Raw genomic sequence first — 15582 nt, 5'->3', positions numbered from 1 at the left:
AGGCACCAATGGCACACTCACAGCGTCATAGGTGCCATGCGCCATGTGGACGCAGTGCGTCCGCTATGTAAACATGGCGGCCCCCCGTGTGGAACGGGCGCCACCATTTTGTACAGACTCAGTCCGTATTAGGGTTAGGGGCGTCCGGAAGTAATGCCCCTTTCCAATCTTAATATGGACCCAGTCCGTACTTTATGCCCGTTTGTAACGGGCCACTGTGTCTCAAAAAATGAGGTTATCCATTTAAACTCTGTGTTCCTTCATTGGCCAGAATCAAGCCGGCAAAGACAAGGAACAAAATGATATTGAAAAACTGGCCTTCATATAACCTCACATCCTATTATTTGGTTACAATCGTGTCAAGAGCATAGAATAATACCATGAATAAAATTTAAAAATAAACAACTATGCAAACTGCACTACTTTTAGAGTAGAGGCATAAATCCATAACTCAAAAGTGTATGATGCATTGTAGCTTCTGAAATGTGTGTCTGATAGTCTCCGAAATGACTCTTGATCAATTTTTTTGGATCCCTCTCTGAATCTAAAGGAAAACTGAATTCTTGCAAAGAAGTAAAATTAACTTGAAACAACATTACCAATAGCATCCAATGTACAATCTCTTATCCTTTCGAATCAGAAGGTAAATCTGAGCCATCTTTTCCTTAACTTCAGTGTAATATGGCTGCTTTGGTGTGACATTCCTCAGCATGGCTAAAGCTAAATCCACCTCTCCTTTACTGATAGCCAAATCTACATTAGCAACAGTGACACGTATTTCTTCTGGTGTTCCACTAAATTCATTAATTGCATCTTGCATTATCTTAGTAGCCTCATGCTAGAATGTTAAAACATGCATTAAAATATTTTACAAAAGTAAATACATACTTCTATAGTAAGATAGTAATAATAATGATTAACACTATAGAACTTCTAGAATGTTTTTAAAAACCCATATTTGTTATGCTGGTAATTCTTACAACAGTCTTGCAAAGTGGATCAATATTACTATCTGCATACTGCAGACAGAAGCTGAAAATAGTTTGTTTAAGGTATAACGAGACTTCTTGTGTCAGTGCTCAGATTTACTTATTATGTTCATAATTATATTTCTTACATTCTTTTCCTCTAATACATAGATAGAAGGCTGAATACAAATCCACATGAGTTCCTTGAATGGGAACTCAAACACTCCACAGGAAATAATTTGACATTCTGATTTACAGCTATACATAAAGCAAAACTGTGTGATTTTAAATGGCTTGGTGAATACCAAAGGAATGACTGGAGACATTTTTCAGATTACAGGAATTACGGATTTATTCTGTAACCAATTTGTATTATTTTATCTATTTATAAACACAATTGTTGGATTCTTCATTTTCAATGTACCTAATATACACACCATACAGTGGGCTCTTGGTATCTGCTGCAGTTTGGTTCCAGGACCCCCTGTGGATACCAAAATCTGTGCATGCTCAAGTCCCATTAAATACAATGGCATAGTAAAATGGTATCTCTTATATAAAATGACAAAACCAAAGTTTGCTTTTTGGAATATACATATACATATACATATACATATACATATACATATATATATATATATATATATATTATTTTCAAATTGTGGATGGTTGAATTTGTGGCTAAATAATCAGTGGATATGGAGGGATGACTGTATTTAAAACAAGAAACATAACCATATAAAAAGGGAATTGAAAACAGATAAGCAACCATCCTAAAACAATAGCCCCAAAATATCAGCTAAACAGCAGGGTTCTAGTACAAGAGTTTTTAAGTCTTGGGGCAGGATAGGAACACTTCATATTTGCAATAACTTCTTTTTATGACACCTCAAAGCTACCTGCTGGAGATTCATGCGAAGGATATATACCTAAAATTAATGAATTCTGGGAACCATAACACACAGTATCTGCTCCTGGTCCACAGCCCTCTTGGGAAAATAATACAGTCAGAAAGATGGGAATTTGTTGTTGCTGTTATTAAACAATTGAGAGTCAAAATGCTTGTCAGAAATCACACAGAGATCTACCAGTATTCTCTGTCCACTCTTAGTGCCAATTAAAGCAGCTAGAGAAGCAGATAAGGGTGAAGGTGGTATTCTGTATATGCCCTTCAGACATAAAATTATGCCTAAGGTAGTCCAGAGCTATCAGAAAAAGTGCAATAAAAGCTCTCCTTGCCAGTGGCCCATTCGGGACCATGACATCCGGTTCCACGGTCTCAAGCCAAATGGGGGGTATCCAGGACTGCTCCAAGTTGGCCGTCTACTTCATCCCTGAGTTAATTTTTATAGGGTCTTATTTCTTTTTACCGTGATGAGATTATATATGTATAACCTTTCTTACCAATTCTCCATTGAGTCGAAGAGCTTCAACAAGTTCCAGGTAGATGGAGACTTGTTCACTTGTAGATATAGGGGGTCTTTGGCCTTTCGTAGTTTCTCCTTTCATTTGAGGTAAATTGACAAGCATTTTTAAGGCTTTAATGGCTTCAGGATACTCCCCAGCTTTATTAAGTGTTCTAGCCTTGATGAAGTGATACAGTGGAGAATCACGAAGCTGGTAAAAATATTAAAGGGTGACACTAGTAAGACAAATCAACTACAGAATCATCCTGAAAACATTAGATCTGATATATTCCAGCATATTTCAATTCATGGTATAGACTAGTGCTGTGGCTGGATTCTAAGTAAAGGAAGTCAACACAAACTTGTAGTGCTTGGAGGCCTTAAAAAGTAACATTACTGTTACTTTTCCAATAAAAGGACCAATGTTCCTTTTAAAAAATAACGAAACGAATAACATTAGTGTTGCATTACAATTGTGCTTACCTTTCATTCTACTTAGAGCAGCATGAGATGCTGTCTCTCCTCCAACAATTACACCATCCAAGATGTGTGGGAAGCAGCTGCCCACATTTAATGGTGTGCTTAGACTACTGGTGCCTTGATGTGGTAGAGTGAGCTGCATGGTGTCTATTCTATTTACTACTTTATGAACACCCCACCTTTTGCCTAAAGTTAGAACAACATTTTTTTGCTGTAAAACTGGTGGGGGGGGGGGACCACAACCACACCTTACTTCTGATTGTGATGTCCAGGTTCAGTAGCAGGTTTCCAGTGGAAACAAAACCCCATCTCTTGATTCTATTTTCAGGGGTTTGGACTACCATTTTACTTTTGGGGAGGCACTTGTGGAGTTAGGAGAATTTACAATGTATTTTACCACGGATTTTACAATGGGCCTGAACAGACAGGCCAAAATAAAGCTGCTTCGGATCACTTTGGAGATATGCTGTTTAAATGATGATAAGAGTCTGGAAGCCATGCCAAAGCCCTGCTCCAGTCCTAAGGACTGGAACGTGGCTTTGGTGTGGCTTCTGGACTCTTAGGATGCATGCATCATTTAAACAGCATACTTCCAGAGTGACCCGAAGCAGCTTTATTTTGGCCTGTTTGTATGGGACCGATGTTAGCCAGAGGACTTTTTCTTCAGCTGCCCCTAGACTGTAGAACAAACTGTTGGAAAAGATTTGAACATGCTGTCTAAATTTACAACAGCATTGAAAACCAGTCTCTTCTGGCAGGCCTATCCAGATGATTTTTAAAATGGTAAATTTTAAATGATGAATTTTCAATGTAGATGGTTTTAATATGTATGTGTGTTGTTTGCTCTTTTAAACTGATGTGTGTTTTAACTGATGGTGTGTTTTTAATTGATGGATATTTGTTGGTCTGTTGGTTGTTTCCTACATCCACTCCATATGGAGGTAATGGGGGTATTTTTAATGTGGTGTTTTTTGGTCAGAATTTTTTTTAAAAAAATATTAGGGATACTGGGGTTTGCGTTAACTTGGCAGCACTTTCTCAAGTGTCCAGTAAATGGCGAGTGTTTCAGTGCCAGAAATTTCTGAAGTTACTTTGCACATAGGCCCTGAAGAAGCCATGAGAACAATACAGGCTGAAACACATTGGGCCTTTTGTACCAATAAAACATCCATCAGTTGAGCATTTTATCAAGTGCTCCCTCGCTTATGCAATGTAACAAGTAATATAACAAGTAATATATCAACAATCTAGCAAGCTGCTGCTCAGACACATGCAATGGTAATAAAGTGCCTGGTGAGGCAGGTGACAAGTAATGAAACAAATTACATTTGAAAAGTAACATTCTACACACTTTAAATCAGATATGAAAAAGAAGTTAGGAAAGAAACCACTTGAATATACAAATAAGGAATTCAGCTTTGATCTTTTAATCTCCCGTTCTGTTCTTCCCACAAGTGGTGGTCACAAACAGGAGATTACTTGCAAATGAACTTGCTGCTTATAAGTAGATGCAGTGCCAGAGGAAAAGGGTAGACAGTTCTCATAAGCATTTGAAATATTTTGCTAGGGCTCACCTGAAAATTGTAGCTAACCCCTATTTCCAGTGAATGGGCACATTCTTTGATATTTCCTTGAGACAGGTGAATTTGGGCCATAAGAAGATTAGCATCTGTGGATGTTGGATCCAGCTCTAAACAACGCTGCAGGGTACCCTGGGCAGTTTCTAATTCTCCTGCAAAATAACTCAATATTTTTGTTCTAGACATTCTTTTCTTACAAATACTGTTATGCAACAATTCCCAAAGGCTAGCATGGACCTTCCTCAGTAAGTGCCCCAGTTTGCTAACTCCATCATCTGTTACTCATTGGCTTTGTAATATGAAGACAGAAGTAACCTTTTCAGAGCAGTGGGATGAACTAGAAATGTGTTCATTATAAATGTATCCTTTTCCTTCTTCAGAGTCTTATGTAAAAACTGGTCTTACAAATCTGTAGTATTTTTAGCTTGAACTGATGCAGCAGGTGTATTGGCAACTGCCCATACCAGTAACAACTTTTGAACTTCTGGAGTATTTTTGGCATGATTTTAAAAAATGTTTGTGGTACCTGTTTTAGTAAACCCATACATACTAAGACACAATGACTGTTAATTTAAAAAAACCCAGACAACTTAAGGAAGCAATAAAAGAAGCAAGGTGAACTGGCATCTTTCTTAGTGCTGTATTTTTATATTAGGCTAATTGCAGCTCTATGCATCAGCTGAGAAGAGAGGAATTTAAGAAGCTACCTTCTATTAATAATAATAATAATAATAATAATAATATTAATAGGATTTATTTATATCCCGCCCAATCACTGGGAATCCGGGTGGCTTACAACAGTAGGGAAATACAAAGCAATAGCAATAAACAATAACAATAAATATAAAATAATAAAACAAATGTAACATAGCAATACATAGCAAAAAACATATTAAAATCTATTATTAAAATCTATTATTTGTTCATGTAGCCCAGCTCTGACTACTCTGACTGGCAGCAGCTCTCCATAGTCATAACACAGTTTAGCACTTAACACAGCCTTGTCATTGTCTAGCTCAGCATCACTTAACATTTGTTAGGCTGGCTAGGGCTAATGGCAACTGCAATCCAACATCTAAAGTAACTGATTCCCTACATTGGCTTACCTGATCATTTTAAGTGGAAGTGTCAAGGAAACTACATTTTACTATGCTTTTTACATGAAAAGAATTCAACCTTTCTTTGGAATATAGGCCCTTAACATCTTGAACCCATTACAGTGACTAGCAGGTTCCTACCACTGAAGACAGTTGGTTTGGACAGCCTTGACTCTGAAGGTAGTGGGCCTTGGAAAAGCAGTGCATACATTTAGTAAAATATAAAATAAGCCACACAGCTAGACAACTCCCATCAGGAGGAAGGAGTGCAAATCACTCATTTTTTGGTCTCAGATTCATCATAGGGGCTTAGAAAAGAAAATGAGGAAGTTCAGCGCACCATAGTTTTTTGTGGGTTTTTCGGGCTATGTGGCATCTGTGGCTGGCATCTTCAGAGAATGCTTGCCTGGAAAGGAGTTGGGTATACATATATACTGTTTGCCTTCCCAGATTCACACAGTATATATATATACCCAACTCCTTTCCAGGCAAGCATTCTCTGAAGATGCCAGCCACAGATGCTGGCAAAATGTCAGGAAGAAAATCTTCTAGAACATGGCCACATAGCCCGAAAAGCCCACAAAAAATTATGGATGCCGGCCATGAAAGCCTTCGACTTCAGAACACCAGTTTACCCAGGAACACATGACCTAGCTCAAACCTTATGCAGGAGAAGAGAGGGCAAAAAACCTTGGTGCTCCTTACATGTTCTCATAATCACCACTTTAAAAGGTGACTTGACAAAGATTCCTTCTAAGCCTTTCATTCTCCACTTTAATCATTAAGTTTGTCAAGATTTTTTCTTAAATATTAACTGAATAGTGTTAGTGATCTAAAATCCAGGTGTCTTTTTATTCTTTGAATAGGTAATCAGATATGAGCTTACCTGATAAATATTTAACCTGTGCCATTAAAAAAAGAGGTTCTATCATCCCCGGAGCTGCTTTTACAAGTGGATTCAAAATAATAGTTGCTTGCTTAAGAAGAGAGGATAAAACTTGACCAGGTAACCGTGGCTATTAAAAAAGAAGTAAAATTATGTCTTTTCTAGAAATACATTTCTTTCATATGCAATTCCCAACAATAACCTCATATTGCTGTTTATAAGCCTCAGTCTGGTTAGTCATCACACATATAAGAGCTTATAGAAACATTCATGATAATATGATATATTATTTTATTATGTATATTATAGAAGAGAGGATACAGTTTTATGTCTTCTTGAAAAGAAGTAGGGTGATGGCATCCCATACTATCACATGCTAGTTCAACCACTGACTGTAAGTCTCTGGCAACCTCTCCTCACCAGCAAAATGTCCAGGGAAAAGAGTGCTCAGCTGATCCCCCTTCCCACAAGCTCTGGTGTTCTGGAAAGTGGGGCATAGGAAACAGGATTTCCTACCTGTTTGGGACAGAAGACCAAATATTCTTTCACAATTTCAATCAAAAACATAGGGTTGAGCTTTTCATAATATTCAATGCTCAAAGGAAGACCATGCAGAGCAGAAAAATGAAGTTCTGCAGCTTCGTTCAGAAGGGCACTGGCAGTCTGCTCATTCTTGTTTTTTCTTGAAGCCATCACAGCCTGAAGATAAGCTAGGGCCTGTGAAACACAGAATATGAAACTTTTTTGTCCAGTAGTTTTGTTATCGCCTTACAGCTTCTCTTTGGCTAATATCCTAGAAGATCAACATAGATATGCAAATAAAACAGTGTTCTGACTTGAGTAACTTTAGTGAGGGCTAAATGATCTCCTAGCTGCTAACCCAGCTCAGATTTTCAGAGCCTAATAGAGTTAAGTGGGTGAAGAGACAGCAGTGGCTAACATCTGAAGAAACATCTGAGAATTGTGTGAAATAAAAGCTAAGAGTCTGAGCACCCAGAGATGCAAAGATCATCAGTGCAGTGACACATGCCTCAGCTATATCATGGTTGGATTACTGTCATATGATCCATGTGGGACTGCGTTTGAAGTGTGTTTGGAAACTTCAACTGGTCCAAAAAGCTTCAGCCAAATTGTTAACTGGGACTGGTTACAAGAGACACACATCTTCCTTGTTGCAATGGCTTCACTGGCTGCCAGTCTGTTTCCAGGCACAATTCAAGTGCTAGATTTTACCTATAAAGCCCTATACAGCTCAAATCCAGGTTATCAGAAGGACCATATCTTCTCTTATGAACAATCTGTGTTTTAAGAACCTTGTCTCTGTGTCCCAGTACCTGCACATATATATATTTGGTGGAACATGGGAGAGGGCCTTTTCAGTGGTTCCCCCCAGACTCTGGAACTCCTTTCCCAGAGAGGTTACACTGGTATCTTCTCTGCTTTATTTGTGCAGACAAGTAAAGATTTTTCTGTTGAGAGATTGACTGGATTATTAATGATATGTTTTTCATTTGTTGCAAGCTATTTTGATTCCCAAATTGGGAAAAAGTAGAATAGAAATAAATATTACTATCACCATCACCACCACCACCACCATCACCATGGCCTACAGTAAATGTATGAAGAAGAAATCAAAGAAAATAAGTGTAACCTAACTGAGGTTTTTCCAATGGATTGCTGAACTTCCTTTAGGAATTCCAATTGTTGTTCTGCTTCTTCTAGCTTCCCTCCAAGCACTTGGCACCATATAATCCCTGTAAAGTAATGAAGCCAGTTCAGTAGTAAATAAGATTTTCATAAATAAAATAAACTTTTAATTATAACCACATGCTTTAACTGTGAATCAGAAGCTATATAGAATCATAGGCGGGATACAAACCGCCGCTTTGCGGCGTTTCCCCGCCGGCGCCATTTGCTCCGCGCAGGAGCTGCAGCAGCCAAACCGCATGGCTCCCGCGCGGAGCAAAAAAGAAGCTCCATTTCGGAGCTTCTTTTCGCGGCGCACTGATGATGTCGCGAGGCGCCGCTGGCGCATTCGCGACATCATAGGCGCCGCGACACGTCTGGACGCTATGCGTCCAGTACGTAAAGATGGCGGCGCCCATGTGGAAGGGGCGCCGCCATCTTGTACGTATTGTATACGTACTAGGGTTGGGGTGTGTGGAAGCACCGCCCCTTCCTAACCCTAGTACATATACAATACGTACTATATGGCGGTGTGTATCCCGCCATAGAATCGTAGAGTTGGAAGAGACCACAAGGGCCATCCAGTCCAACCCCCTGTCATGCAGGAAATCACAATCAAAGCATCCCCAACAGATGGCCATCCAGCCTCTGCTTGAAGACCTCCAAGGAAGGAGATTCCACTACACTCCGAGGAAGTGTGTTCCACTGTCGAACAGCCCTTACTGTCGGGAAGTGCCTACTAATGTTGAGGTGGAATCTTTTTCCTGCAGTTTGCATCCATTGCTCCGGGTATTAGTCTCTGGAGCAGCAGAAAACAAGCTTGCTCCCTCCTCAATATGACATCCCTTTAAATATTTGAACAGGGCTATCATATCACCTCTTAACCTTCTTTTCTCCAGGCTAAACATCCCCAGCTCCCTGAGTCGTTCCTCATAGGGCAAGGTTTCCAGACCTTTCACCATTAGTACTGTCAAATTACATTATTTCTATAGTGTAGATGTACCCACAGACTGTATAAATGGGGATCGCTTTCTCAGACACAGGACAGATATTGAATTAGGTGGCTTTTTGTCCAGCTTTTACTCTCTGAAGCCTTCAGAAATCTGCAAAAGCCAGCCTATGAGTGAAGGAATATAATCTAGATGCTTGTCTGTTAAAGGGAGAATTAGGAGCAGGATGAAATAGAGTTACTGGGCAGAGAAGAGTGAAAACCAGTGAGCAAGAGAGGAATGGATATGATCTGAAGAGTGTTTGGGAAGCTGCAAGTGTGGACATTGTTCAGGAAATTCATGTATATCATTTGTTATACCATGTGTTAAATCTTTACTTCTTTTATTTTCTACAACATTAGGAGGAACTTCCTGACAGTAAGAGCTGTTCAAAAGTGGAAGACACTCCCTCAGAGAGTCGTGGAGTCTCCTTCCTTGGAGATCTTTAAACAGAGGCTGGATGGCCATCTGTCAGGGATGCTTTGATTCTGAGTTCCTGCGTGGCAGGGGGTTGGACTGGATGACCCTTGTGGTCTCTTCCAACTCTGTGATTCTATGATTCTATGAATTATATCTGATTGTTTAAATTTAAGAACTGAAAGGGGAAACTAGTCATGATTTACAACACTGAACTCACTGATCAACATTGCCACTTGTCCAGTATAGTGGTCACCTTGAGGCCAGAGTACTAGATCCAGGGAAGGATCCTCAGTGTAAAAGGGAATGTGAGAAATAGAAGCCCAAGGGCCAGCCTGGATAGAGGTTCCACCACACTGAGCATTTGAGGAATATCTATTTTCATACTTCCAAGTTTGTTCTCTAGAACCAGAATGGGAGAGGTTTCTCAGACTGCTGCAGTCCTGACAAGGCTGTCTGTATTTCAGTTTATAAACTTATCTGCTCTATGTATCCTTTGTTTGTTGATGAGGCACTATATAACCTCTTCTCCAGCCAACGTCTGATGTAACATCTTGGCCTATGTTCATAAAAGCCAACCTAGTGTTCCTTTTATCAGACAGAACAGCCCTTGGAACTAGTAAGTTCCAGGTAACACTGTCATATTCTAAAAAAGAATTAGGGGTGAGAGCAATATCCTTGGGGTAGTAGCTAATGTTGTTAATTTTAAGGACATTATGTGTTTCTTTAGCAACTCTTTACTTTAGCAACCCTTTAGCAAAGTTTTTTAAGTAACAGAAAAGGAAGAACTTAAAAAAAAATTTTTGCATCTAAATAGTAACTAATTACAGGCCGAGGAGACAGGAATGAGGCGGGATTTATATTTACTTTGTAATGACTTCCCAAGTTTTGCAGGGAAATTATGAAAACTATACTGTTTGTGTATGGCTCCACTATCCACCTTCATCAGATGTCATCTACTCTATTTGGAGGATATGTATACCTACTCCTTACACCTCCATGAAGTAAAGAGGATTCAAAGTTTAAATAATGGCAAGCCTAGAAATGACTTCAGGACAGTATAAAGCAAAGCTGAAGGCAGACAAATACTTATTTCAACAAACAAATCTTGAAGTGCCTACCTGTCAGTGACTCAACAGTATTTTCATCCAACTCTGTAGCTTTTCTATACCACACAGAAGCTTCCTTCCAGTTCTCCATGAGGATTAGCAAATATCCTAACTCATTTGCAAAACATGCATCGGAAGATAATAGGTTCATGCCTGTTTTTTTAATGAACTCAAACACTTCCTGTAGGATATCTTGATTTTTCCCGGACTAAAAGTTAATTGGCGGCAGAGGGGGAAAGACATGCATATAAGGCGCATAGATCAAAATAATTCTGTGGTATCTTTAAAACTATCAGATTTAGCATGATCTTTCACAGATTACCGTCCAGTTCTTCAGACACATGAAGTACAATATACATCACTCTATATAAGTACAGTGAATATGGTTGTAGGGGGTAAGGTATAGTGAAATGGGAAGCAAAAAATGACAACCGTATTAGTAACGTTAGTCATCAATGTTCAGAGGAGTACTGAGCATAGTTAGCATAAACATCTTGGCAATAAATAAGACAGGTAACAGACAAGTCTGCTAAATTGTTCATTATCCTGAAGTGTTAAAGCAATGAGCTCTGCTTTCAAGAAAGGTTTGCTTTATTGTGCTTTGTTTCACTCTGCAGTCTTTATAAATATGTTTTGGCTATACACAATACCTCAATGAAAACCACTCTACATGCAGTGTGCCAGGAAAGGACTGCCTCTATTTAAACCTTTGGTGACTGACTGAAATCTTTGAATGTATTTTAAGCTTCACTTACAATACTTTTGTAGTAAAATAATCCCTGATATGAGCTTCACAGTTTTCACTGAAAACAGGAACCGTGTATGTGGTGAGACATACATTTCAAACATGACTGTTTGTTGTTGTTTGGAAAAATTAAACACAACTAATTTATAAAAACTTTCATCCCACCTTACCCCCAAAATTTTAGGCAGCTTACAAAAATTAAAACAAATACAGATAAAAGTACACATAAAGTCAGAAATAAAAACCTACAAAAAGTTACTGTTAAAATTATTTTCCTCATATCACATAAGACATTATTAGAAGTAGGGAAGTGTATTTCAAACAGAGAAAACATCAGCAATAACTTTGACAACACATTATTACTAAGGAATTCAAAAAAATATTAACATGACTTTGCCCTTACCAGTCTACTGATCACTAACATTTTTTGAAGATGAAGTTCTGATCTCTGAGGCTCTTTTATCTCCAGAGCACCAATAAATTCTCTTAGTGTTTCTAATGCCTACATTAAAAACATCCATATTATTTTAACATCTGGGACACAGATACTTCTGAATAATACAAAATGACTCAGTGAAGAGGACTTAGGGCCAAAACAGACTGGCAAAAACTGCCGGCTTCAGGGTGGCATGGGGGCGTGGTGTATGCACGCTGCACACCCCAATGCTGCCCCCAACCAGGCATCATGCCACCCCGCTAACCACACAGCGGGCGGCATCATGGTGTTTCTGTGGCGTGGCATTTACACATGCCACACTGTAGAAATGCAGAAAAAACGCTGCCATGGCATTTTTTCTGCCCCAAAAATGACTGACATTTTGCCACTTCTTTTTGGGCCGGAAAAATGCTGGATCAGGGCCACAGTGTGCAGTTCCCATGACTCTGATCCAGTGCTCAAAGGGTGGTGTTAAGCCACCCCTTTATGGCTGTCTGTTTTGGCCCAAAGACTTCTATCTAGTCACACGTTTGAAAGTGCACCTTCATGAGAATTAAAAACGTGATCTGGCAAGCTGTAGCAGCTTATACTCAACAAAGTAATTTTTCCTGGCCTGACCCCTCCAAACTTGCCAGAAACATCATTCAACCATGCTTTGATGTTTCGTATTCATGATCACTACTTAGTCACAATTTTGACACTATTGTCATGATCGTAACTCAGCCATCCTCATCAGCTTTACTGGGCATCAGTTGCATGGGAAGGAGGAGGTCCATTCTGCTGATCATCAGAGTACAGTTGAATTATCGTATATACTCAACTATAGGTCGATCTCATATATAAGTCAAGGGCAGGTTTTGGGTCCAAAATTATGAATTTTGATATGATCCATGTATAAGTCAAGGGTAAAAGTTAGGGGCATGAAACAAAGGATGTAAAAATGAAGGAAAGGAAAATGATGCCAAAGAATTCTGCTATTTTTCTGGCCTTTTCTGCATTCAAAAAGGCCAGAAGCAGCACAAAAGTGGAGAGAATAGAGGGGGTTGGTGCTACATTTAGTTTCTTCTGGGATGGACTAAGCCACTTTACTCAGAGAGGGAGATGATTTCTATTTTGAGTTAAGGTGCAGCACTTGCATTGATTGGCCCATGGATAAGTTGACCCAGTTCTTTGGGGCCAATTTTTTGACTCAAATTTCTAGACTTATATGTGAGTATATACAGTATGTTTCTGATCAGGTCAGTAAAAGTTACTTAATTAAGTACTTAGTTAAGTACTTACATATAAGTTAATGTGGTATTCTGGCCCTGAGTTTTGGGATAAACAGCAACAAGTTCTGTATGTTTCAAACCATGGGTCGTATCAATGTAGATTATTATACAAGTATGTTTCCAAGTGTATATGCTTAAGGTTAAACTGTGCAGAAATACAGCACAGCACATATTACCATTCATAATGATAAGATACTTATCACATTATTGTGGACAATGGAACCATGAAGGTTACAATTATTTTAAAAGTTCACAACACCACTCTTACAATACAAATATCAAGAAATACATTAATACTCACCATGGTTTTATTCCCAGTCATAGTGAGATGGTTTACAACCAGGTGCTGGAGTCCATCTATATCATTGGGTTCCTTGCTTAGGATTCTTAAACAATATTTGTTTGGAAATATTAGAAATCAAAGTGAATTAGAGAATATACCAACTAGTTCTCTGTTACCAAAAGCAAAAGACTGCTACACAGCTGCTTTGTGATAAAAGATGGTAATAAATGGTTTGTAATTAATCTTACAGGTTTTTTAAAAAAACTAATAAGTGGAGATATTTCTACCCATTTGCCTTGGGCAAATTTTTTCTCCCTCTTTTTAAAAAAATTAAGGACCACTTTTGAACTGATATTAAAATGAACCACACATAAAAGTAAAGGGAATTCCCATCTGAGAATTGGAAAGAGAAGGATGTTGTTAAGCAGCTTGTCGGTTATTGTGTAACTAGAATACTGGACTAAATAAGCCTGTGGTCTGACTATCAGGACTTTTCTTATGTTCTTAAAAAGGCTTAAGAGTGATTAAGAAATCAACCAATGTTCATCTGAAGCAAGTAATTCCAGTTGTAACACAGAATGGGACATTTCTTTTTGTCATTGTGCTGATAAAATATTCTCAACAACTTGGAAGGAAGCTATAATAGAATACACCTCTGAGCAAAAACGTGACAAAATTATATGCTTATTTAGAAAAAGTGTGTCCTCCTTCTGATATTATCACAGTGCCCAAGGCAGCTTACAACCAACTTAAAGTATTTACAAAACCTATAAAATGTAACAATATATAAAATAAAGAAACAGAAACATTACATTCAAAACCTAAGAACCAAGGAATCTTAATTTTAGGTTGTACATGCTTTACAGTTATATCATTCAAGATTGTTTTAACCAGTTTGAAATGGTTGATTTTATTGTAAACCACCCTGAGATCTTTGGATAAAGGAAGGGATAGAAATATTTTAATGAATAAATATAAACTTGATCTTTTAGAATCTAGCTGTTTATTACTTCCATCTATTGAATCAAGCAAAGATGAGCTCTTATCTGTCTAGCTGATTTCTTCTCAAATACCATCCATTTCCAATGGATATAAAAATATCTATCAGAGAGATCAGCTGAAGCAGACAACATGGTTGGCCAAACATTCTGTAAAGGGCAGCCTCTGGCCTTTATGTTGCCCACCATTAAGAAATTTGAATACTTTTAAATAACAATATACCATCACACTTCCCAAATGCTTCCATAGTTTAAAAAATCTCCTACCTTTTACTTTCTTCTACACTTTGTTCCCAGTCTTGCAATGCTAAATGTAGCTTCATCTTGGTGACAAGGGCTGGTGTGAAAGAAGGGAAAGTCACCACTAACTGGCTAACTATTTCTAGTGCCCCTGAATAATTCTGTTGCACCATAAAATATTTTGCCTATAGAGAAAGAAAAGAGGTGGAAGGGAAAATGATTACACAGTTAGCAAAAGGCACCCAGGTGACCCTATGCCACTATGCCACTCATAGGCACACATGTGGATCACAAACAACACAACATAGACCCCATATGGATTTTGCCCTCATGGCCACCACATCACTGACTAAAAGAATTCCTTTGATTTCATCATGGTTTTGCCAATCAATTTTACTTCTCAAACAAAAGAGAACATAAACTTTGGAAAAATTTAGTCAGCAACTATATGTAGCAATAAACGACAGCAACAGTATGTATCAGTAAAAAAAATGCCTAAGAATAAACTAAAAAGAAGCACATGTTTAATTTAATTATCTGGGTTACAATATTTGAATGTCTGTGGCTTCTTACTGCTATGGGTTTTGTTTCATGTATAGTAGTATATCTGGTGTTGTCTTTTGAACGTATGACACAATTCTAGTTGATGGAAAAATGAATCAATGTGTCACTGGATCCCGCTCCCCTGTCAAAAAACAATTTCCTGAGAATCTCAGTTTGTGTTTAAAATAAAAAACTTTGTGCTCTTATTACTGTGAAGATGTGCTTGAAAGTGTCTAGGCATCAACAACATCTGCCGAAATGTCAAATGCCAAATATTTCCAAAATATAGAGGACAGAGCTTGGTTCTTCCATCTTTGGATAGTGGAAGGGATAGACATATTTTAATACGTAAATAGAAACTTGATAATACACTCACAAACTTGACCTTTCCCCCCATTACTAGAGTAAACAGAACAATTGCCATTCCCTCAACAAGATGATACACAAT

General features: G+C 38.3%; 1 protein-coding gene across 8 annotated transcripts in view; it reads right to left on the bottom strand.

Moving 5' to 3' along the window:
* LOC149310082 (tetratricopeptide repeat protein 21A-like) overlaps positions 1–15582 on the bottom strand; it is a 41010-nt gene that overhangs the window by 19305 nt on the left and 6123 nt on the right. For 7 of the 8 annotated variants that reach the window (XM_089533653.1, XM_089533660.1, XM_089533658.1 and 4 more), the window contains 10 exons: positions 14619–14776; positions 13372–13456; positions 11767–11865; positions 10631–10826; positions 8074–8171; positions 6934–7134; positions 6418–6547; positions 4429–4586; positions 2373–2585; positions 600–838 (listed from right to left, as the gene is read on the bottom strand). In XM_089533653.1, coding sequence (XP_089389779.1) covers positions 600–838; positions 2373–2585; positions 4429–4586; positions 6418–6547; positions 6934–7134; positions 8074–8171; positions 10631–10826; positions 11767–11865; positions 13372–13456; positions 14619–14776 — 1577 coding nt within the window. The remainder of the gene's footprint in view (positions 1–599; positions 839–2372; positions 2586–4428; positions 4587–6417; positions 6548–6933; positions 7135–8073; positions 8172–10630; positions 10827–11766; positions 11866–13371; positions 13457–14618; positions 14777–15582) is intronic. The other variant, XM_089533655.1, reaches the window with a different exon arrangement.

This window comes from Sceloporus occidentalis, unplaced genomic scaffold, assembly GCF_023333645.1.
Source record: "Sceloporus occidentalis isolate IW3139 unplaced genomic scaffold, rSceOcc1.0.p SCAF_7, whole genome shotgun sequence".
Lineage (NCBI taxonomy): Eukaryota > Metazoa > Chordata > Lepidosauria > Squamata > Phrynosomatidae > Sceloporus > Sceloporus occidentalis.
The sequence above is the reverse complement of the archived record's forward strand: the minus strand, read 5'-3'. Positions and strand labels throughout refer to the sequence as shown.